Below are 22,681 nucleotides of genomic sequence, written 5' to 3' on the forward strand. Positions count from 1 at the left end.
GCATCTTCGTTTTACGTTTTTTTTTTTTTTTACATGTGCCTAAGACTTTTGCACAGTACTGTATACATAGCTATTATTTGCACAAATCCAATTCTCCGGTGGAGATCCAGGACTGCGACAGACGTGGCTGCTACAAGATCTGTGATGTACCTGCAAAGCCTCTATACCTAAAAAATTCAAGCTTAAACAATCTTAGCCCAAATCTCTGACTAGTGTCCTCTAACAGTCCTCTCCCTCTCTCTCTCTCTCTCTCTCTCTCTCTGTCTCTGCCCTCCTCTTTCCTCATCTCACCATCTCTGGATCATTAATAATGAGTTGTGCTGCAAAGAGGTAGAGGAATCTGGTTGCTGCTTCGTGGCGCTCAGAGGCCACTGAATAATTCAAGGCCTGTAGTGGCACCTGATACTGTGTGTGTGTGTGTGTGTGGTCTGTGTGTGTGCGAGGGTACGTACGTGTGTGTGTGTGTGTGTGTATGTACAGTCTGTGCGCAGTGAGGACAGATTGAACCCACTGAGGTGTATACAGCCGTCACTCCAGTTACCTCTCCGGCTACTTAACAGTGATATGAACCAGTAAGCTCTGATACTGTATCAGACACACACACACACACACATTCACATTGCACAATACCAATACACTAAACAAGAAAGACTGCGTGATAGTCAATTTGTGATAGTCAAGTAAGCCTAAAAAACAAGTTGTAGGCATTGGGCAGTGGTTCTTTACAACTCAGACTCGAAATTAGGTCAGTTCAGGCTCATCAATTAGCGCTCATGCAGAGGACCCACCAGAAAAAACCCTGCGACCTCGTTTGGGTCCCGACCCATAGTTTTAAAAACGCTGGGGTAGGAGATACTTGCTGTTCTAATCTGTGTTGAGAGGTGAGCTGAGGGCCGAGTTGGAGTGGTGCATGTGTTATATGAGCAATTGGTCAAATTAGGTATGGAAAATAGATGAATTATGCATGTTCCACATACAGATGTATCCATGGCTACATCTGAGAGAGAGAACATTGCTTTTACATGCAAGCTTCAGTGAACATGCCTCCTGCTGAAAAAGCATGTGTGTAGTGGTAACATCAAGAGGTGCCTCTAAATATGTTTCCATGTGTTCGCCATTGGATACCAATGATATATTTGTTGCCACGCTAAGCGTTGGTCTTACTCGCAGCGAGTCCCGGCCTATGAGAGCCAATACAAAACAAAAGCAAAAGCAAAGAATGCCAATCCACAGATTAGGAGTTGGCAACTGGAATTGGAATTCAGCCATTGTCCTCGATCATGCATCTATGCTGCCTTGGTACTGCAGAAGCTGTTGGGACCTATTCTCTCTCAAGGAAAAACTGTATGGCACATTGCGACACAGATCTCTCAATCAGAGGTTTGCCTCATTATGCCTTGTGCCTTCTCATGGCAGTAATGAAAACAAAATGCCTGTCTTGAGTAGGGCAAAAGTGCAGTAGTAATTCATTGTTGCACAGTGCATGCAGTGAAGAGTAGTTTTGTTACATTGAGAACACGTATTCTCGAAGCAACACCTAGGGTAAACTTTAATTCTATCTTTATTTTGCCCTGATGCTCTTTCCATGTCAGGCTTTACTTATTCTCACTCGTCTACCCACTGACCTCCTCTCTCTGAAGACAATAAATAGAAAGGGCAACTTGAGTGAGTCGTGGCTCGTAATAGATGCATTCCCTGGCTGTGTGAGTCAGATTTACGACTATAGATCCTGAACGCTCTTTGTAGCTCAGTCACCTCCATCGCCGCTGTCTGATGAGTCAATCCAGGCCTCGCTTTATTGCTGTGCAGAATCAATATCTACCACAATACACTCCTCTGTCCTGTTTCAAAAGCCCACCAGGATCAGTAAAGAAAGCAAGCGTAGGGTGAGGTATCTGGAAGTCAGTGTGTGACTGTATATGTGTGTTTCAGCATGTGTGTCTGCCTGTGTGAGTGTGTGTCAGAGAGAGAGAGGGTTGCATAACATCAATGTACCATCACTATGTACTCGTTTCGGCGGGTGGTCCAGGCTGCTCCATCTGTCTTACAGTATTGTATAGCAGCATATGACCCAGTGGCATCCTGAGAGAAGGATGGAGACAGGTTCCTGGTACCGGTCATGGCTGCTGGGGTCACTCAGAGTTCGTGTGTCACAGGCTCCATAGAACAAGCAATTCATGAGGCCTTGAAACTATAAGAGGTGCTCCGCTGAATCTATGAAAGCTGAATATCCAGGAAGGGAGCCATAATGGTAAGCTATCTGGATAAACTTGAGAATATTAAAAAGGTCTCTGGCCTCTCGACAGTGGAAATTGGAATTTCTTTCCTACATTTTCTGGGCCTCTTCTATTCATTCAGTAGGAATATCAGCAATATGTTTTATTCAGGCCATTCCGTTTGCAGAGAATCGGAGGGTTGTTATTTTTATGAACATGGTTTCCTCCATACACCAGCCGGCTCAATCTAACCTGTCATTAACAGTGTTATTCTAACTCAGTGGCACAGACCAAATCAGATTGCAGGCTGCTCAGTGCTTTTAGCAGAACCCAGAGTTGTTCCCCGGAAGACCGGCCCAAAACACTGAGAGGAATTCTGTACGTTCAGCATCGCTTTTCCACCTCACCACGCCTCTCTACCTGCTTTCTCCTTTGGTATGCAGTAAAGTGAACCTTGACCTTGGAGTCATCCTCACCTTTGACCTTTTGCTACTGATGTCTTCCCTCGGTACGAACTTGGTTCCATTCCTCCAGCTCTCAGTTACTAATAAGGCAGAATGTAGGCTAAGCTGCATTAAAGTTTCAGCCGCTGTCGCGCCCCGTTAGCTTGGCGGCTATAGAGAGATGGCCAGTTGTGGTCATTGATTAGCCCGCGTGCAAGGTGGGAGTTAGTCATCTGTGGGTTCACCTGGGTGTGTTAGCATTAGTCAAGACACCAGACATGCCTGGACTCGTCGACTTGGTATAGAACTGAAACTGCTCCATCTGAGATTGATGCTCATTGTATTTGGGTTGAGCTAGTTACCCATTAGAGAAACCACCGAGCCCAGAGTAATGTCATACAAAGGCAGGGTCAGGATCCAAATGAAGGTACATTAAAACAGAAAGATTTAAACAGGTCCTAAATTATCTAATTAAATTACATACTAAATTACATACTGTATCTATAACTTGATTGCCAGAGTCCTGTATACTGGCTAGGTTAGTTGCCTAAAAACAGGTTAATTTTTGACTGATTATCCTGTGCAATAACATGCTAAATGAATTCTGAATTGCAACAGAAATGTTTTTAAATTGTAGGTAAAAAAGTTTGAAAACCCAAGAGAAATCTGACCTCAGCAGATGGCGAGGCAGAGACATGCAATGAGGAAGAAAGACAGAACAAGCAATAGAGATGTGGATGGAGAGGCAGCGATGAAGCGTGCTGAAAATTGACATACCCAGATTCCACTCTGAAAGAAGAAACCCGCCGTGCATGTGTGTGTGTGTGTGTGTGCACTTGCACATCGCGGTGTGTGTGTGTGCACTTGCACATCGCGGATGCATGACTGTGTGCCAGCATTTTGACGTATTGCAGCTTAATCCCTGCGTTAATGACTGATGAGAGACGTGTCCTTTGTGTTAGCTCTTCCATAGAACAGATACAGGATTAAGAGCCGGGACAAAAGAACCAATAGAACAGAGCTTTCAACCATTACCCCCCACCCACCCAACACACACACACACACACACACACACACACACACACACACCAGCAGATATAACAAATAGGAACGCCATAAAAATATTTTTTGTATGAAAACCTGGACCTGGATTCCCCAATTTTTTAAATGTGTTTTATGCATTGGCTTGTAATTAGTAGCGGGCATTTGCATCACACGACACTGATATTAGTTCACTGATACTGATATTGATATGGAAAATCCATACTGGTGGCCACATCGAGGCCATAGGGGTTAGAGGTGCAGTGGGTATGGAATGAAATGGATGGTGTTACCCCATTAGCACTTCAATAGTCTTGGGTGTCTCCGAGAATAATCGCTGTGCCCATCACAGTGTTTGCGTGTGTGTGTGCCAGTGTGTGTGTGTGTGTGTCAGTCTGGGCAAGCCTCTGTTCCGGCGTGTCTGGTTTCTAATGATGGTCATCCATAATTGAGCGTCACCTCGCAGGGGAGCGGTCCAGGGTGGCGTGGTGGTTAACTCAGCTCCGGCTGCCCGCCATGACAGTGTGTGTATGAGTCACGGGGGTCAGCGGCGCACAAAACGTCCAGCGGCGCAGGGCAGCAACTTGAGCCGAACACTGTTTAATTGATGGCACCTCTGATTAACTGTCAGTTTAGGATCAACACCAGCCAATTCACTAAAAGACGCCCTGACCAGAGGGCCACTATGTCACCTTAACCTCAACACACGGGAGCTTAACCCTCGCAGAAAGCTAACACACAAAAAGAAGTAAGGCTATCTGAAAACAGGAGAGTTATCTCGGTAACAAAAGCTCGTTATTTTATCAAGCGCCTCAAAGTTTTGTCCGTGAGATTGTTGTTTGTGAGGAGAACAAAGTGGTCTGAACACTGATCACAGAACAGCACTCCTACGCTGAAGGCAACAATAGGTACAGGGACGGCTGTTTGAGTGAATGGTAATTGGTGAATGGGACAAATTTAAAGGTTAGAGGTAGGCTCAGGGCAAGAATGATGTTCTTCATTATGTTTTTGCAAATAAATCTGGTTTAGTTAAAAGTCATTTATTGAATGAATTTGAAGACTAAATCCTCTCAGGCAGAACAGTCCCAATATTGGACCCTGATTTAAGCAAACCTGCAGAGTGAAGGCTCTCCAGGTGAGGCTGTCGGTTCAAATGCTGCAAACGTTTCTGTTTGGAAGGATTTTAGCAATTGTTCAGTGAGGGGGGACAGTCAAGACCAAGTCCAGGTGTGATGTGTTGACTGGAGTTAGTCCGAAACAGCCTGCAAAACAGCCTGAATTTTTGAAAATGCAATAACTTTAAATTTAACCACTCAAACAAATGTAGAAACAATTTGTACATCAAACATCTTTGATCATATATGTACACTACCAGTCAAAGGTTTGGACACACCTGATTGAATGTACTGTTTTTCATTATCTTAAAGCCATTTTGATCTAAAGGCTTATGCTTAAATGCTTGAAATCTGTTTCTTAGACAAATATAAATAGTGAAGTTGATCCTATGTATGAATTTATTTCCAAAGCCTTTGTCTTTCCATTAAGGCAAATAGCGGCTACTTTAAATAATCTAAAATATGAGATAGTTTTGATTTGTTTAACACTTTTTGGTCACTGCATAATTCCATTTGTGTTATTTCATAGTTCTGATGTCTTTACTATTATTCTAAAATGTAAAAAACAGTAAAAATAAAGAAAAATGTGTGTGTCCAAACTCTTGACTGGTAGTGTATATAAATAGAGGTAAATTTGAATCCCTATAATAGGGCCCCTTTAATGTGGGCAACACAGTGAGGTAAACAAAACGTATAAAGACAAAATACTGTAGGTCATAATTTCTGGTTAAATTACCCATCTACAGTATATTGCCTCAAAATGTTGCCTGTATAAGAAGCTTGGTAAATAACACCTATTGTATCAAGACATTTTGAACCCGCTGCATATCATTCCCAGACAATGAGGTGCATCACATGTTTACTGGACAGACAAACCTCTGGCATCCTCAGAATACACTGGTTGCATGAATCATTGCTGGATGAGAGTCATATTTCTGGGTGAATAGGATTCTAACACGATAAGTGACTGTCATGATCTGCTGCCAGTTGTTTTGACAGGCGGTACTCAGCACTTACACACACACACACACACACAATAGAAGGCCTTTCCAAGACAAACATACTGGGCATACACATTCAAACATCTTGACTCGATGATATACAAGCAATCATTTGAGGCAAACTTTTCAAACAACTTCCCATTTGAGGTTCATTGGCAATAGCTTTTCAGGATTTGAAGAATTTTAATTCGACTCCATTTAAAAGTATCCATCCCGTCAGAGGCAACATTAGACTCTTGCACATCACCAAGTGCTGCTGTGAGCAAAAAACACAAACGCACATTAACATTTTCTGCAAGACAAACTGGCGGGCGAGGAGACAATCAATTACTAATGAAGTCCATGTAACAGAGAGCGGAGCTGCATGAGTCAGAAGGAAGGCACAGGTGTTAAGTTTAGCACCGAAATATAACGCATGTTCACACTCAGGATAAAACCATAACAATGGATCATGTTACCTGATAGAATACAGATTTTTGGGGGGGAAATGTGTGGGGAAACAACACTTCACCTTTTCATCATTCCTCCTGTTGAATCTTATACTAGTGGACTGGCTCTCAACTAAAAAGAAACCACCAACATACAGTAGAAAATCATGTAGCTTTAAAATCCATTGATCTACAGCTCCATCTGCTGAAGGCCTGATGCAGTGCAGTTCTCTCTGATAATAAAGTGATTCCTTATTGATCCCCATAGGCAAACTATATTTTTTGCTTGCCACCATGGAACTGGTAGTGATTCTATGTCTTGCTCATGGACACTTCAGCAGGGTAGATGCTTAACAACATGGACATTTGCACTTGAGCACTTTGGTTGAAGGACAGTTTCTGTATCCACTAGACTATCTTGCTACATAGGAGCCTCACGATTTTTTTTTTACCCCAAATGCTAGGAGGTAACCACAGCTGGTGAAGTTTATAGTTTATACACTACCAGGCAAAAGTTTGGACACACCACATATTTTTTTTTTCTGTACTTTTACTATTTTCTACATTTTAGAACAACAGTAAAGACGTCAAAACTATGAAATAACACAAATGGAATTATGCAGTGGGCAAAAAAAGTGTTAAACGAATCAAAACTATCTTATATTTTAGATTCTTTAAAGGAGCCTTGATGGAAAGGCAAAGGCTTTGGAAAGAAATTCATACATAGGCATCAACTTCACTATTTATATTTGTCTAAGAAACAAATTCCAAGCATTTAAGCAAAAGCTTTTAGACCAAAATGGCTTTAAGATAATGGAAAACATTACACATTCAATCAGGTGTGTCTTAACGTTTGACTGGTACTGTAGTTCCCTAAAATGTGGATGTTTAGTCACCTATAATAATGAAAGGTGTGCCATAACATGAGTCTCAAAGCTGCTCTCTGCTGGTCCCTGGTGGACTTTACAGGAACTGTATGCATTAGTCGACCCTCATCAGTCGACTTGAGCAAGAGCTGGTTCAAACCTCTGGCTGCCACACAGAGAAGTGGTTAAAGAAAATGTACTTTTATTTGTTTCTGGACAGTCCTTGCTTTCACTGGTTAAATACAACATCATAATTAGCCATATCGAAGCCCTGGAGTCTGTCCCAGGGCAGCGTTATACAACACAGTCACAGATTGAACGGCTTGGTTCATTGATCCAGGGTGATTAAGACTGTTTTTCTATGGTGTGGCGGGTGAAGGCGAGGACCACACTATAAAAAATGTCCATGAAATCAACTGTGAAGAAATGTTATTTTAATGAAACATTAAATCTGCTAATTGGGTGAGAGAATTTCACTGGTTTTCAGAAAGCGATGTGCCTGATTTCGGTACGTTTTCTCACCCAATTAGCAGATTTTTATTTTTCTTAATAAAATATGAAATCCCTTGGTTACATTGAACATTTTCTGTAGTGCACTATTAGCCCATGGTGGAGGTCTTCACACCCAGGACTGGTCCCCTCTCCCACCCATCCCAGAGAAAAGACCCGGGGAACATCCCAATCAGCCAGTAAAGCAGGGGAGATGAGAAATTCCCACCATGCCATTAACAACATATTAAGAGCATTTCAAGTATGGTTTAAAATAACTGTGCTGTCACGTCTAAGAGCTGCTCCCTAGACAAAACATTTTTTAACGAAACATAGCATTGCAGGGTACGAGGCTGACGATGATGATGGCTGCTGATTGGCATTTCCCCCTGGTCTACCAGTTCACCAGTCCCATCTGAGCCCCATGTCAGAATCGAGAGGTCAGCCCACCTGATTACAATCTCACTCATAGTTCATGTTAAAAAAAAAAACCGAAACAAAAAAAAAAAAAAAATGATGAAATAATATATGTATTTACACAGATATCCACGCATACAGAGAATACACACACATACATTACGAGACATGCATACTTGAGGCCGCACATACCCATACAGTGCATACACCCGCCGCCAAAACAGCTTGCCTGAGCGAGACCGTTTCGGTGGCAAAATCTCATTCACAGTTCCACAGTTGTCGTCGCGTCGCTACAAACTATTCCTATGGTCTCCAAACTCACAGATGTGGGGCCTCATTGATAAAAAAAGGTCTCAAATCAGATTCAATACTTACAGTGTGCTTATGTGGAAACTGACTACAAAGTACTAATATAGAAAAGGTGTAGCCTGGCAAGGAAGTTCCCAGCTCCATGCCAGGTAACAGATTTGGTGTACAGGCTTCCCCCAGCTGCAGTGCAGAGGTATTGCAACTTTTGAGGGAGGAGTGTGCAGCGTGCAAACCAAACCTGGGCTACTCTGTTGGGTATTATGGCAGTAAAGTTGGATCTTGCATCCCCCCCCCAGTGGTGATAGCTGTGTCAACATCTGTATCTCAATAAGGGAGCACTGCAATGATATCAAATGGGTGCTCCCACTGTTCAACAACAGGTGTGTAAAATTGATGTATGCAAGTTTCAGTTCATTTCTAAAAACGCATAAGCACAATTTAAGAGAATCAAGCTGAAGATCAAAGTACATTTTTGTGAATGAGGCCCCCCGTGTATCTCACATTTCTAATGCGTCCTGTACTCATAACCTATCACCTCACTTTTCACGGTAGCAATCTGAAAGAGACTGGTTACGGTTGTAACCGTTACACACAGGGGATTACACACAGCCGGATAACATTCAAAAACATCATGAGATAACTCCCAACTTATTGTTCACAGACATTAATATGCAAGAGCAAGACATTCCCAAGAACCGATATTCAGGTTCATTTTGACATTTTTATTTCAAAACATCAGGATTTTTTTTTACCCCATGGATATCTGGCTAACTGGGCAGTTCTGCTGTGCCCACCCGGTCCGCAGTATGACACTGGTAAAAAGTGAGGAGTCTATTGGAGCTTGACATATACGCCCAAACCCAACTGGACTCAATACGCTTAATTTTTGGGTGTAGACTAGGGTTTAAAAATATTGTTGAAGAATAAAGTTAGTAACAATTTATGATTAGAAAATTAATAGAAATTCCCGGCTTTAGTCAGGTTTGGGCTCCTCACTAAATGCTCAATCCTTTGGGCTAAATTCAGGATTGGGCAGATGATTCAGGTTCCGATCAGGCCAAGCTCGAATGTTGAGGCCCCAGTCAAGCTCTAGAGTGTAGCTGGAACATTCAGCCCTTTTCTTTTTTTTCTGTCCTCTGTCTCCAGCCAACAGATACAGGACAGCTGAAGCAGAGGGAGAGTCCTTGCACACGGACAGGCTAGTCCCTTTCCCACAGCAGGGCCGAGAGGGACTTGCGAGGGCCAGAGATCACACAAAATAAATTACTTTCTCCAAACTACGACCAGACTGACAAATTGTCTATGTTGGCAATAAGGAACATCAACGTGAACCGCAGAATTTTGTAGAGAAGCTGAGTGACATAGACAATTATAAGCCCTGGCTTGCCTCATTTGACTCATTAGGTCCGATCTGCAGCCGTATCACCGCCATTGCCGTGGAAACAGTGTTGAACAATCACAAAAACGGAAGAGAACAGTGTTTAACGTACTGACAAAAAAAAAAAAAAAAAAAAAAGCTAAGAAAGCACAGGTATTTGACATACAGTATAAAAGGTGTGATAGTAATATTGTGTGAGCAGAAGAGTGTGACGCCAGGCGGGGTTGTGGCGTTTGCGGTGTCCTGTGCGACGGCTTGTTCCCTCAGAGTGAGTCCGCTCCGTTAACGGCTTTTGGACGCACTCTTCATTCAAGCGCTGCGCAACTAAACCACACACACATGCCCCGGCAACAGAAAAACAAAAATAAAATGTATTAAAAAAAGAAAAAAAAAAACAGAAAAAGATAAAAAAAATAAAACAAGAACGAATCAGCATGTTGACACGACACCTCAGAGGGTAGGGAGAGCCTGGAGGTCAGTGCTCAGACAGGGGTCAAAGGTCAGTAGAGTTCAAAAGGTCAGAGGTTACCCTGGTCAATTCTGGCCCTGATTAGTCAATATCTACCGCTGTTAACTCATGACAACTGTCACCACAGAGCAGAGTGTGTAATTATTAAGTGGGAACTTATTACAATGTTTTACAGGAGTAATCATCTTCAATAAAATGCCCCAAACCCCTTAAATGATAACACATATATATATATAGCTAAATACTAATTAGATATATCCCGGTGTTTTCCACCAGCAAATCATCTGATCATAAAAGGTGATTAGAGAGACTGAACCTTCAAACCCTGGACACAGTTGTGGCTGTGTGAGCCGGGTCAAAGGCCAGGATTTAGAGGTTTGGTCAGGTTTGAACAGCGCTACAAGAGGCCCCTTCTCTTTAACTAAATCAAACTGAAATGGCGTTTCCCCAAGGCAATCATATACTGTACATTCATAATACTATGTGAGTGCAACTGTGTGAATGTGTTTGTATTCATGTGTGTATGTGGCTATGTTTGTGCCACTAAATATAGAGTATCTGCATGAAAGCAGAATAATATATGTACATGTATGTATGTGTGTGTGTCTGTGTGTGGCTGGTCTGGGCTCCTGTCCTCACGACTGAAGCACATTTCCGTAGGAAACAAACGCACCTCATTGGCTCAACCAAATTAGCCAATCACCAATGACGGAAGCCAGAGCCCCTGGTCCCACCCCATGGCCAAGACCAGAGTTTGGTTGGTTAGGAATGTTCTTAGTTTTGGGGGTCACAGGGTGTATGCGTGTGTGTGTGTTGGGTACAGTGGAAAACGGGGCCACAGTCCACTCCACTTGAAGTGTCCTTGTGGATGGAGGGGAGGGGATGCGGTTTCCGTGGTGATGAGAGTGAAGTGTCGGTTAGCCTCGGAGGGAGGAGCCTAAACCTCCGCTCCTTTCAAGCCGATTCGCTCCTCCTCCTGTCAGTCACTGTTGGCCTTCTTCAGGGAGAAAGCGAAGATGTTGAAGTGGTCGCTGAGCTGATGCACCTAGCAAGGGAAAGAGAAGGAGAGAACGTTATTTTCCACCTCATTCAAATGCATGTGTGTGCATTTGACAAAGAGTTTGTGTAATCTACATCAGGGGTTCTGGAAATATTTACAGCGCAGGACCTAAATGAGAAATTCTGTCTCTCAACCTGGAACCCAGTCTCATTAAAACGTGTAATTACTAACCCACCAGAAGAAGGCCTGCAACCCATTTGAGAAAACGACCGTAATATATTAAAGGAAATCAAAGAATCTACATAACAATGGAGATAAAAGCAACTTTCACCACCACAGTAAACTATCTCTGCTGTTGTTTGAACAAGTCATATCTCCAGTTTAGAGTGCATTTTTTTTGGTTGAATTAAGAGTTTAAAAATTCGAAAATACATGGTTGTCAACCTGAATATAAAATGGCTCGCTCAATTCCTAAACAGCTGACTTTTTGGAGATGCACTTTTATCCAAGAGAGCCACTGTGTGTGTGTGTGTGTGTGTGTCTGTGTGTGTTCTCACCACTGATACACCGTAGTGTATGTGTGCCAGTACGACAACAGTCGTCCACAGGTACAGCAGCAGAGACTCGTTGGCAACTATCCCGGTCACAGCTAACAACACTACTGTTGCCATGGGCAACAATAGCCAACTCAGCGGCTGGCAACGCGTGTTACTCATCTGACACACGATCAGCTTACACTGCAAGATAAACAAATACATAAACAATTAAATACACAACACAGCTTCTTACACGTAACGTGCGGGAGTGTGTGGATCGTGTGTGCTATGTTGTCTAGAGCCCGGAAAAGAGAGCAAGACAGAGAGACAGATTGAGAGTGTGTGTTGTGTGTGTGTGTGTGTGTGTGTGTGTGTGAGACTCACGGTGACATTAGCGAAGGCTGTCCCCACCATGAGGTAGAAGATCCTGGGCTGCTGCTGGATGATGTTGGATGGAGAGTAGACCACCCAGGCGGTGGAGAAGACGAAGAGGAGGACGGGGGACAGGAAGGGCAGGAAAGCCTCGTACAGACTGCTGTGCTTCAGAGTGTTACTGCGGTGCGCCCTGCAGAAGCAGAGGGGGTGAGGACAAAGTTCACAGCACCGTGGGAAATAATAAAAGCTTCTGACTAAAGGCAAGCACTCCACTTACTTCAGAACGTTGTAGAGGCTCATGGGTAAGGTCACAGCGAAGGAACAGGCTGGAAATCAGCAGACACAAGCTATTAGAGGAGCACAGCTGCATCGCTGAAGTGAACGACTGAATGAATCTCTCACATACTAAGTTTCAATAAAAACTCATTTTAAAAGTGACCAATGAGAGGCCACCGTGACCAACAGCGGGACAGAGTGACCAATCGCAGCTCACCCAGGATCATAACGGTGAAGAGGTCTCTGTAGAGGAAGCGCCACACGATTGGCTGGTACCACGTTTCCACGCCGACCACGGCAGTGATGATGTAAACAATGGAGATAGTCTGGCAAGAGATGGGAACAGTTATTAGAAGACTTGACGTTTACTGACAGAGTTCTCTTGGATGGTAATCATCTGGCTTTGTATTACAGGTTATTTCGCATCTCGCTCCATGTCACTGTGTGTGTGTGTGTGCGTGCAACTGGGGTATGGATTCTGTATGTCTATACTCTTGTGTTTGGATAAACTTGTGTGTGTGTGTGAGAAACAGAAATTATTATGATTTAAATGACCATTTAAAGGTGCTACGTGTATCATTATCAAATTAATTGTGATACCTTGGCATAATTACCATAAACAAATGGGACCATGCTCAAGATGTTTGGAAGTCTCAATCTCATGCCAGTGTTATTGTTAGTGCTAGTGTTTCTCAAAATAAAGACCACATTTCCCATAAGCCCTGTTGCCTCCTGTCTCACCTGTCTCAGATGTACTTCATAATCAGATTCCCCACTATCAGAGGGGTTTGTTCTATATGATAACATAGAAACAAGACAGTCAAAATAGCCTAATATTTCTCAGCAAATGTAACTCAACACGCTGAATGAAAAAGTTTGAAAAGGTGACAGCCCCTGTGTGTATGTGTGTATGTGTATGTGTGTGTGTGTGTGTGTATGTGTCCTTACCACTTGGCTGACATCGTACCCCCAGGGCAGGAACAGGATCCCAGTGTTGTATTTCTCCCAGTGGGACAGGATGAAGGAGAACAGCACCACCCACAGGATGTAGTAGAGCGTGAGCACGCCCACGCCGCTCTCCCCACGCCCAAATATGGAGTAGACGGTGACCACGAAGAACACGCAGGCCCAGCTGTCCAGGCCGTGGTCGAAAAGCTCCCCCAGCGGCGTGGAGGAGTTGGTGCGACGTGCCTGCTTACCATCTACACCGTCTGTACAAAAATAAAGAAAAACAAACACAGAGACAGAGGTTATTAAATACATGCATATGTGAGCATCTATGCAGGAACACACAAACATGTATACCGGTATTTGTAATTCTTATGATTTTTTCCCCCCTCAGTGGAGAGGAAGGGCCTAAAACAACATATAGACATTGTGACTTTGCCCATTGAAATATTAGTCCATTGAAAACGGATGCAACACAGTGGAACGTGAATTTCAAAAATGTTGTTTCATGCCAACGTTACCAAATTATATAAATTTCCACTTAGCTACCCAGACCAACATAACTACACGGTTCTTGAAAACAGATGCATTCCCACTTCCCACCATTGAATTGGCTTTCACAGCAACTAATCTGGGCTGGACTCATCTTATCCACATATGAAAATGTTTTGTGAACAAGGAAACCAGTCTCAATGGAAACTGCTACAACACACATATGCACAATTGTTTTGTTTCAATGCCCATAAAGTTTTTATATTGATTTGGGTTGATTCTCCTTTGATGCAAGGCTGAAGTTCAAGGTTAAACACAGTTTATTCACAGTATTTGAAAATATTTTTTTCCTGACTGCCTTGATGTTTGCGTCTGCCTTGATGTTTGCACAGACACACAAACACACACGCAACTGAGAGAAGGGATTTCACAGTAAATGAATCTGGATGCCAAGAATGATCAAATCAAATGGGGCGGGGATTACGTGGGCACAACAGCCTCCCCTTTATGCACATTTACTGACACACACACACACACACACACACACACACACACACACACACACACACACACACACACACACACACACAAATGTGCAGCAGAACCTTATTTATCTGAACTCCAGACCTCCCAACTGACCAGTCTACCAGACAGGCATATTAAATGACGCACAAGGGAATAAATAAATACTGATTATGTGTATTATGTGCAACCACCTGAGTGTCCCTGCTGATGCTCAATTAAAGATATTTTAGCTGCAGCCTGTACTTGATGCTTTGAATATTGTGAATATATCTCAGCAACAGCCTACTTCACAATCACACAGTTATTCACATCGACACCTGGGAGCTGCCCAGTAAAGCATATTCTTCTACTGTTGGCCACTGGGCAGCTTTACTGGAGCAGTTGAGGGTTCAGTGCCTTGCTCAATGGCACCTCGACAGTAGTTGCTGAATGAGGGTCGAGTCAGCGTTCCTCCTTCACTTTCCCCACCCACATTTTCCAGCCTGCTTCTCTAACCTCGAGGCTACCGCCGCTCATGTTTCCTTTCTAATGGTGACAGACACAGCCACACCTTCTTTGGTGTGCCTGGCATCCACAGTGTTATTATGCCCTTAGACTCTATTGAAAAAAGCACTTTTAAGGCATGGTTTGGCTTCAAGTAAGTTCTGTATTTGTTTCACTGTCGTTTTAATTATCCTGTCGCCCTTTTGGTGTGTTTTGTAGGAGCGTGTTTTGCTGGTAAACTGATTTTGTGGGTATTCATAATCTTATTCCTAATCCTCGCCGCACCCTAACCAGGGTCCATGTTATTACTGGGATCAATCCCAACACCACTCCACCCTACATTGGTAAATGTTGTTATTCTTTTTTGTTCTTGTTTTTTTATTGCTTTCATTTTTTATTCTGTGAAACAGACAGTAAAAATGTTGTGATTTGAGTGTCTATAAATGTTTTGATTTGAGTGCTCTATAAATAAACATCATTATGAGTTTGAGTTGAGACTTGAGTTAGGAGTTTTATTAGGACCTCTTTTCAGTGTGTGGCCTTCCTCGTTAAATAATGTCTTAATGCAACTCTTACTGAAATTACCCAATATCTCCCCTTTATGTTGAAAATACCAATTAAGCTTAAATGAGGCTACCATGCAGCTGTAGATTATATTATTCTCATTGCCTGCAACAGCCCACTTACTATTTGTGAACATCAAAAATGATTTCCCAAAGCTAGAAACTAGACAACTTGAGATGAACATGTGAATCATACTGTGTAGATTGCAGCTGCTCCCATGGCAGTTACTTAGAGACCAATTATATGGACTCTACAATTAAGTTATCAACGAATATGTACTTTCACCTTCAAGTGGAGGTATCTTATCATAGTCCTACCACTTGTAAACTGCACCCTGACACCGAGAGAAACAACAAAGAAACTACAAAGACAGCCGACTATCCCACTGTTTTGCTTGAGAATTCAATGGTATTTGCCTCACTCCTATACAGGCAGCATAGAAACCCAAACAGCACAGAGTCAAGAGTCAGTGTATGTTTTTGTGTTATTTATCTCCCTCCAATCTATTGCTTCCTATTCAGTGCCTGTGGATTCCAGCAATCTTACATGGCTTGTAGAAGCATGACCAGAGGGTGACACGCGTGTTTGAGTATAAGGAAAACCAGAGAGTTTGAATATCAGTCGCATGCTGCTGTGCTGGGAGATGTGAGGCAGACTAACTGAAGAGTACAAGCTCTAGGATAACCCGTTTTTACTCAAAACGGTTAGGGTCTGTCTGCTCTTTACCATGTAAATTATATATTTCTTTACAGTTTTACATTTAAATTATGTCACGTTCAGTATGACTAGTGTGGCGTTCTGTAAAGGTAGAGGATTGACAATGATGATACAGTATCTGATGGATAATTTGGTACCGTCTTCAGTAAAACTATAGGACATCATGAATTTAAAACACGTCCATTTGTCTACATGTTTTGTTAGTGAAAGTAATGTAGTTTATTCTTGAATGTAAGAACACAATCAATGATGAGCTGGCATCCATTTTTATCTGATGCAAAACATACAGGATTTAACCTCCCTTATTAACACTACAATCACATATTAACACGCAACACACGGAAGTGGTTTATTTGACCATGTAAGGAGAGTGAAATATCCAAACCCCCAGGATGTAAAGCGCAGTATTTTTGTTCTTATCCTTGAAGAGGGCATGAAAGTTCCTCTAGTACATCTGTCCCACTCATATGGGCTCTGAATAGGGTTCGATAGCCTTATGCCTGCTCCTAAAATTTTGAGTCACTGTACAAAGTGCATCCCATTAGAAACCTTTTCCCCTGAGCCTCTCCAAAAGTGAGAGAAAACCACACACACACGCCCACACAATCATCCACCCAACCCGACTCTAGCGCTGTAGTAACGCTGCAGGATTTGTGTGATGTGCTATATCACACTGTATAAAACGACATGAAATGAAAACAGTGCGGTTTGGTTTGCAGGGGTCGGGACTCACCGAGCGTGTAGGCCAAGAAGTTGAAGATCCCTGCAGCAACCCACACCCAGCTCGGCACGTGTTCGTGTCCTGCACCTGAAACGCAAAGAACGCACACATTCAGAGCACCAAAACATAGAAAGCCTCAGATTAGCCTAGCACATTTCAACCTTTTTTAACTTTACCCAAATCTCCTCGGGGATCATTAAAGTTTCATCTAATCTAAAAATGGAGGGAGTGTTTGCAACACCTCGCTGGTAAATGTATTGTTGAGCAGCCTACTTTTTCAATGAACCATAATAACGTGTGTGTGTGTGTGTGTGTGTGTGTGTGTTTTGGAGGAAGCGATGAGTTTGCTATAACCCACTGAGCCTTCATGCCGTCATGTTTCAGTGAGCGATGGACTTTGCCTTTCATGAACAAACTCACAAGCACACACAATTCTCTCCCTCTTTCAGGCAGACAGGCCCGATTTAAAAGGGGGATAATTTGTTAGCATGCCAACGCTTTCCCCTTGTTATCTATATGTTCCCCTTGTTATCTATATGTAATAGGGAAAATAAGAGGGATAACTGGCTGCTCAACAATCCGTCCCCTGTACTAGACAAACACCGAGAGAAAAACAAAAACATGACGTGCAGTGGACCCACCAGAGGCATAGAAGTTAAAGTCGTAGAAGGCCAACATGAGGAAGTTCAACACAAGGAACATGAAGCCCGTGAATGTAATGAGGTTTGGAGCCAACCATGTAGGTAGAAACTGAAGAAGAGAGGGAGAGACGGATAGAGACAAAAACACAGTGAACAACAGTTAATGAACATGTTGGTTAGTTCTTAAATCAAGTCTTCTCATCACATCATAATAACACATTAATGAAAGGATTAGACTGTAATTATGGTTCTGCAATTACAGCCTCACTTTTTGGTTACATGACTGTCAGAGAAAACAATTCTGGGAAAAACAAGATAAGGGACATGGATGTGAATTTCTCTAAACTAATAATTAATGTTAGTAGAGATTCCAGGTTGCCATCAAGCACACATCTAGTTGAAAAACAAAGAGTTGATACATAGGCTAGATAAACGCATCAGTGGTGCCTAAACATACTGTTCACAAAGGACTGGGTGACCTACTTATGCAAGATATGGACACAAGTTATTTCGTAGAATCAGCACATATTATCAGGCACAACTGTGTATGACCGGTTTTTAAAAAAAACACTGTGTCTCCATAGTCCAGAACAGACTATTACAATCAGAGTGACTCACAATCAGACTCCCAGCTTCTTACATCAATGTAATTAAGATTATCACAGTTAAAAGAATGGAGGGGAGAGAGAGAGAGAGAGAGAGAGAGAGAAATAAAAAAAAGAGAGAAATTGATTGATGTGTTAGGGATCAACAGACTGTACTGAGACAAAGAGAGAGGTGGCGGTGAGTGAGTCTGTCTTGTTACAGTATCTCAGCAGACGGTTGGAAACCTCATTAATGATGTAGCTCTGACTAGCATACATCAGACATGCGCACACGCACACACACACACACACACACACACACACACACAGCTGAACAGGTCTTCCTCACCTTCACCACAGAGTTCCAGAATGGGTGCATGACGTAGACAGACAGGGGGTTCGAATCCACTGCGCTGTACTGAAAAGAGAGACACAATTCCATCAGTTAGGGTGAGATCACACCTACAGTTTGTTTTCTTTGGTCCAAACCATAGTGGAAAAGTTTACTTTGTGGCATTTTTGTATTTGGTTTCTTTGGGTTCATTATAAGCGAACCAGGGCCTATAAACAAAAGTCACATGGACTGTTTTGTTCTGCTGTAATTTACCTTCTATGATGTTCACACCAGTTAAGAAGACATCAAGAAATAGCTGAGTATGAGCATCAGTCGAGGATACGGTTTGCCCTCGGTTCATTTTGTTACGCTAGGCTTTCCTGCTGGCTATCAGATGTCAACATGTTTTGGGTTGTTTCCTGTAGTTGGTTTAGATTATGTTGTCACTCCTAACAAACCGCACCGCAGTTTGCTTGGAAGAGGACCGACACATGCATTTTCAGGGTGGGGATATTTGCTGCCACCTGAGTTCGAATGGCATCGTTGTCACTTGCCTAAATGAATTGAAGGACTCTTGTCCTTCAGTTCATTGAGGCATTCATTTTTGGAGCAGTTTATTTGAACTCTGGAGTGTTTACTCTTGTAAACACTCCAGAGTTCAAATAAACTGCTCCAAAAATGCTTTGTATGAACGCATCCTTAAATATAGCTCATATAATACAACAACAACCAACCAAGGACAGACTAATGCTGCTAAACAGAATCCATTCTTATACACACAGTATAGATCTGCACAATTACTCGTGTATGATCGCTTATCATGGTTTTAAATTTCACAATTAATAAATCATAGACTACTGACATATCGGCAATATATTAACATTTCATTCAGAAGATCCACTGTACATGAATACAGTCAAGATGTTGTATATGCCAAAAGTGCAGTACAATCACTTTGTTCCTCAAATCATCAAGACTAATCACTGTGATTAATCATCATGATCACGACAGCAGAAATAATCAGGATTATCACTTTAACTCTAATCGCACAGCCCCAGATTGCACGAAAGCACAAATGAACGCACACACTCCACATACACAAGCACTCACACACACAGACAGACACACACACAGTACTTTCACACCCAGGGAGCTGGCACTGCAGTCTTGGTGATGACAAAGGATGAGAAAAGCAGGAAGAAGAAGGGATGACAGAATGAAAAAGAGAGCGAGAGAATCTGTGGAACAATGTTTCAAGGCCTTCGCTCTCATGTGTTTTCCGACTGTGTGTGTGTGTGTGTGTGTGTGTGTGGTGACCGCACTTGTTTGGTTTAATATGCATACAAGCTTTAACTATACAACAGCCATCTCACATAGAGCTACAATCCTTCCATTCACTGTCGTCGCCCCCCTCCTCTTTCTCTCCAGCCACTGATGCTCAAGGCACAGTAGCGAGCACATGGAGTTCTCCACTTTAAAAGCAATTATTGCAAGAAGGCTTCTCATGATAAAACGGCTCGAGGGAGCTGTTTCACGCAGTAATCAAGGAAGGACGTGTTATAGAGGAAGTCTGAATGGCCTATGCTTGTGTCTTCTTCTCACAGAGAGCTCTTTAGGAATGTGATCAGGAAAACATTAAAAAAAGAAAGCCAGAGATAATGGGGGAGAAATGCAGGAAAACAAGTACATTCATTAGAAATGAATGGGGAGTTGTGTGTGCAAAAAAAAAGACTTCTCATAGTCTTATATTAGCTACAGTCACCCGTTTTATTTATCACACAGGCCTTGTGCCCTGGATTACTGACACAGAATCATTTTCCAGTTATTGGTTCAAGATCTGATTAATAGCACAACTAATGTTTCAATCTGCATGGCCTACAACACTATGGACAAATCAGTCCCATAAGCACACAGCAAAATTGTAAGTGTCATATGCCCGGAGCAGTTTTGGAGTCAATGCACTACAAAATCCTATACTGTATGCAATGCACATAGTCTTATATCAGAATGCACAGATACAATATTGCATGTGCCAATTCTCTACCAATTTCAGGGATGCCTTGTGTAAAATATTAGTCATATCATTGCCTCTAGATTGGCAACAAAATTGATTTGCCTTGTGAGGTCCTTGAAATAACCAGATCTATTTTCTGCAGTCTTCCATGGCCAGAGACAAGACAGAAAGACTCTCTGTATCTGTGGTGACACACTGATACACATCTTTATAGAGAATGGACTGGACAACACAACACCAAAGGGTGTGTGTGTGTGATAGCAACTTACTCAGGGTGAGTTTATGATGGGAAGGGGGACAATTTCTGCTTTGGAGCTGTTAGTACCACAATTTCAAGCTCACTAGAGTGTATAAAGACTAATAGTATGTAATTTCACCAAGTCAATCTCCCATTTATGGCCGGTGTGTGGCTTACAACTGGTTCCCATGTTGAGTGGTTTTCCAATACCTAACCTTAACAGCAGCAGCTACTTTGCTTTCTTGCTCTTCTGAGGATGTGATATTAGCTAATGTTAACGAGCTGGCTAACTCGACAAAAATGAGACAGAGTGATCTGTCAAAATGTGTGACAGCACTATAGCCAAGCTCAAGAACCTAACATTTGGCCAGAAAGAAAGAGTCGCTAGCTAACCATTAGCTTCTTTGCGCCAGTGTCAAGTAAGACATCCTAAAAAATACGACGTCCGGTCACACTTTTCAAAATAAACCCCTTATTCGCTAACATGACTTCCAAAGACCCACAATGAAAATAACGCACACATTTAACAGCATATAATGGGGGCAGACGGGCAGCCTTAATGTTAAAGAGACTGTCCTTCAACCAGACAACGTCAGTTTACGCCCTTCCACTATCCTTGAGCAAGGCACTGACTTCCTACCAGCTGCTGTGGTCTAACCTCTGACCTTGTCAGAGTTTAGGACCTTGAGGAGATAACTAACGTAACTACAGAGCTCAATTAAGTATTACACTGTTTGTATTGATATCCACACTGTTTGTATTGATATCCATACAAGCCTGTGCAAAATGCCATATGTAAAAGAAACAAAGAATCAACCACAAAACATACAGCAGAATACTAACGGCAGTCGACTAGTTATCTCGAAAAAGTCAGGTTATAATCCGTAGCAACAAACTTTACGCTTTTATTTTGAAGGCTAATTCGACCAGTGTCCGGTATGATTCTGGTTGTCTCTGGCTAGCTTGACGCAGCTCTCCTTTGCCAGAGAAGTACCCTGCGGATCGTGACAGCTAGCCGCCGCTGCACTCACACGCTGTCGGCTCAACAACAGCTAGCCAGCAGGCTATCTATCAATCATACCTTGTATTTGTCGAAGCCCGAGAGCTGCTCCTGAGTGACATATTCGTAAAGAGCCATGGTTGGTATAGTCTGGCTCTACGATGAGATAACTGGATATCTGTCCCCTGTGTAATTGGAAATCCCACAGTTAGCTGCAGAGTCGAAGTACCATCTAGCTTTTTAGCCGCTGTCGTTCACGCCGGGTGAGGTGATGTCGAAACATTTGGGCCACTCCTACGGGATGCAAACACCCTGCTGCCCGAGGCCCGGTACCGCCCCCTCCGGCGAGGAGGACGGTGATTGAAAGATGAAAGTGCACGGAATTTTATAGCGTTGCTAAAAATTATAACTTGTGTTTTTTGAGGCAATGTTCTCTTTGATAATGTTGGTATAGCTGGTAGTTGTTTATGTGTTTTCTTCTGCGGTTATTCTTGGTATTTGACAGAAAGAATCCCTGCTCTATGGAAACTGTTTCTATGGTGCTGTGCTAAAGTGACGTGGCCTTCAATTCATCGCCGGCGGAAGTGACAGGTCTGTCTACTGAGCAACTAAAGCATCGCTCTGACCAAGGAAAAATCACCTGATTTAAGGGATAATGTAAGTGTTAACGTTGGCTAAACCGCCTTTTTAATGGGTTTTGTGTTGTAGTTTTGTTCAGACGTCAAATGTAGCGTTGTAAATTTTATGGTTAGGTTATAGTTAGTCACGATTTAGTGAGTCTTACCAGCTAGCTAGCTTGCTTTGCTAATTTAGCGCTAGCAAGTATGTGCTCAGAGCAGAGGCTGTTGCAGATTTTCATTCAGTTTACTTACTTAGCATTGTATTTTTCTGCAGTATTAGTTAATTGGCAGCAATTGTGGGCTCAGTAAAAATCAGCACTCTAACAGGCTGAGAGCCATTCACCAACTGTCTAATGGCAAGAAACGAGAGAATGTTTTTCCAGAGACACTTTTTCCAGAGTACTTTGATTTTTCGGCTGTCCATCTGTCATGCAGCGCCTC

General features: G+C 42.6%; 1 protein-coding gene across 1 annotated transcript; it reads right to left on the bottom strand.

Annotated features, from left to right (window-relative positions):
• Positions 1-7,295: 7,295 nt before the first annotated feature.
• On the bottom strand, positions 7,296-22,157 carry selenoi (selenoprotein I). Its single transcript, XM_071924906.2, has 10 exons — positions 21,702-22,157; positions 18,384-18,452; positions 17,451-17,559; positions 16,822-16,896; positions 13,308-13,570; positions 12,577-12,685; positions 12,361-12,409; positions 12,093-12,273; positions 11,730-11,909; positions 7,296-11,217 (listed from the first exon to the last, which is right to left on the bottom strand). Exons 1-10 carry the CDS (start codon positions 21,756-21,758, stop codon positions 11,110-11,112), a joined length of 1,200 nt encoding a protein of 399 aa, XP_071781007.1. The 5' UTR covers positions 21,759-22,157; the 3' UTR covers positions 7,296-11,109.
• Between the last annotated feature and the right edge of the window lie 524 nt (positions 22,158-22,681).

This window comes from Centroberyx gerrardi, chromosome 18 (genome assembly GCF_048128805.1).
Source record: "Centroberyx gerrardi isolate f3 chromosome 18, fCenGer3.hap1.cur.20231027, whole genome shotgun sequence".
Taxonomy (NCBI): Eukaryota; Metazoa; Chordata; class Actinopteri; order Beryciformes; family Berycidae; genus Centroberyx; species Centroberyx gerrardi.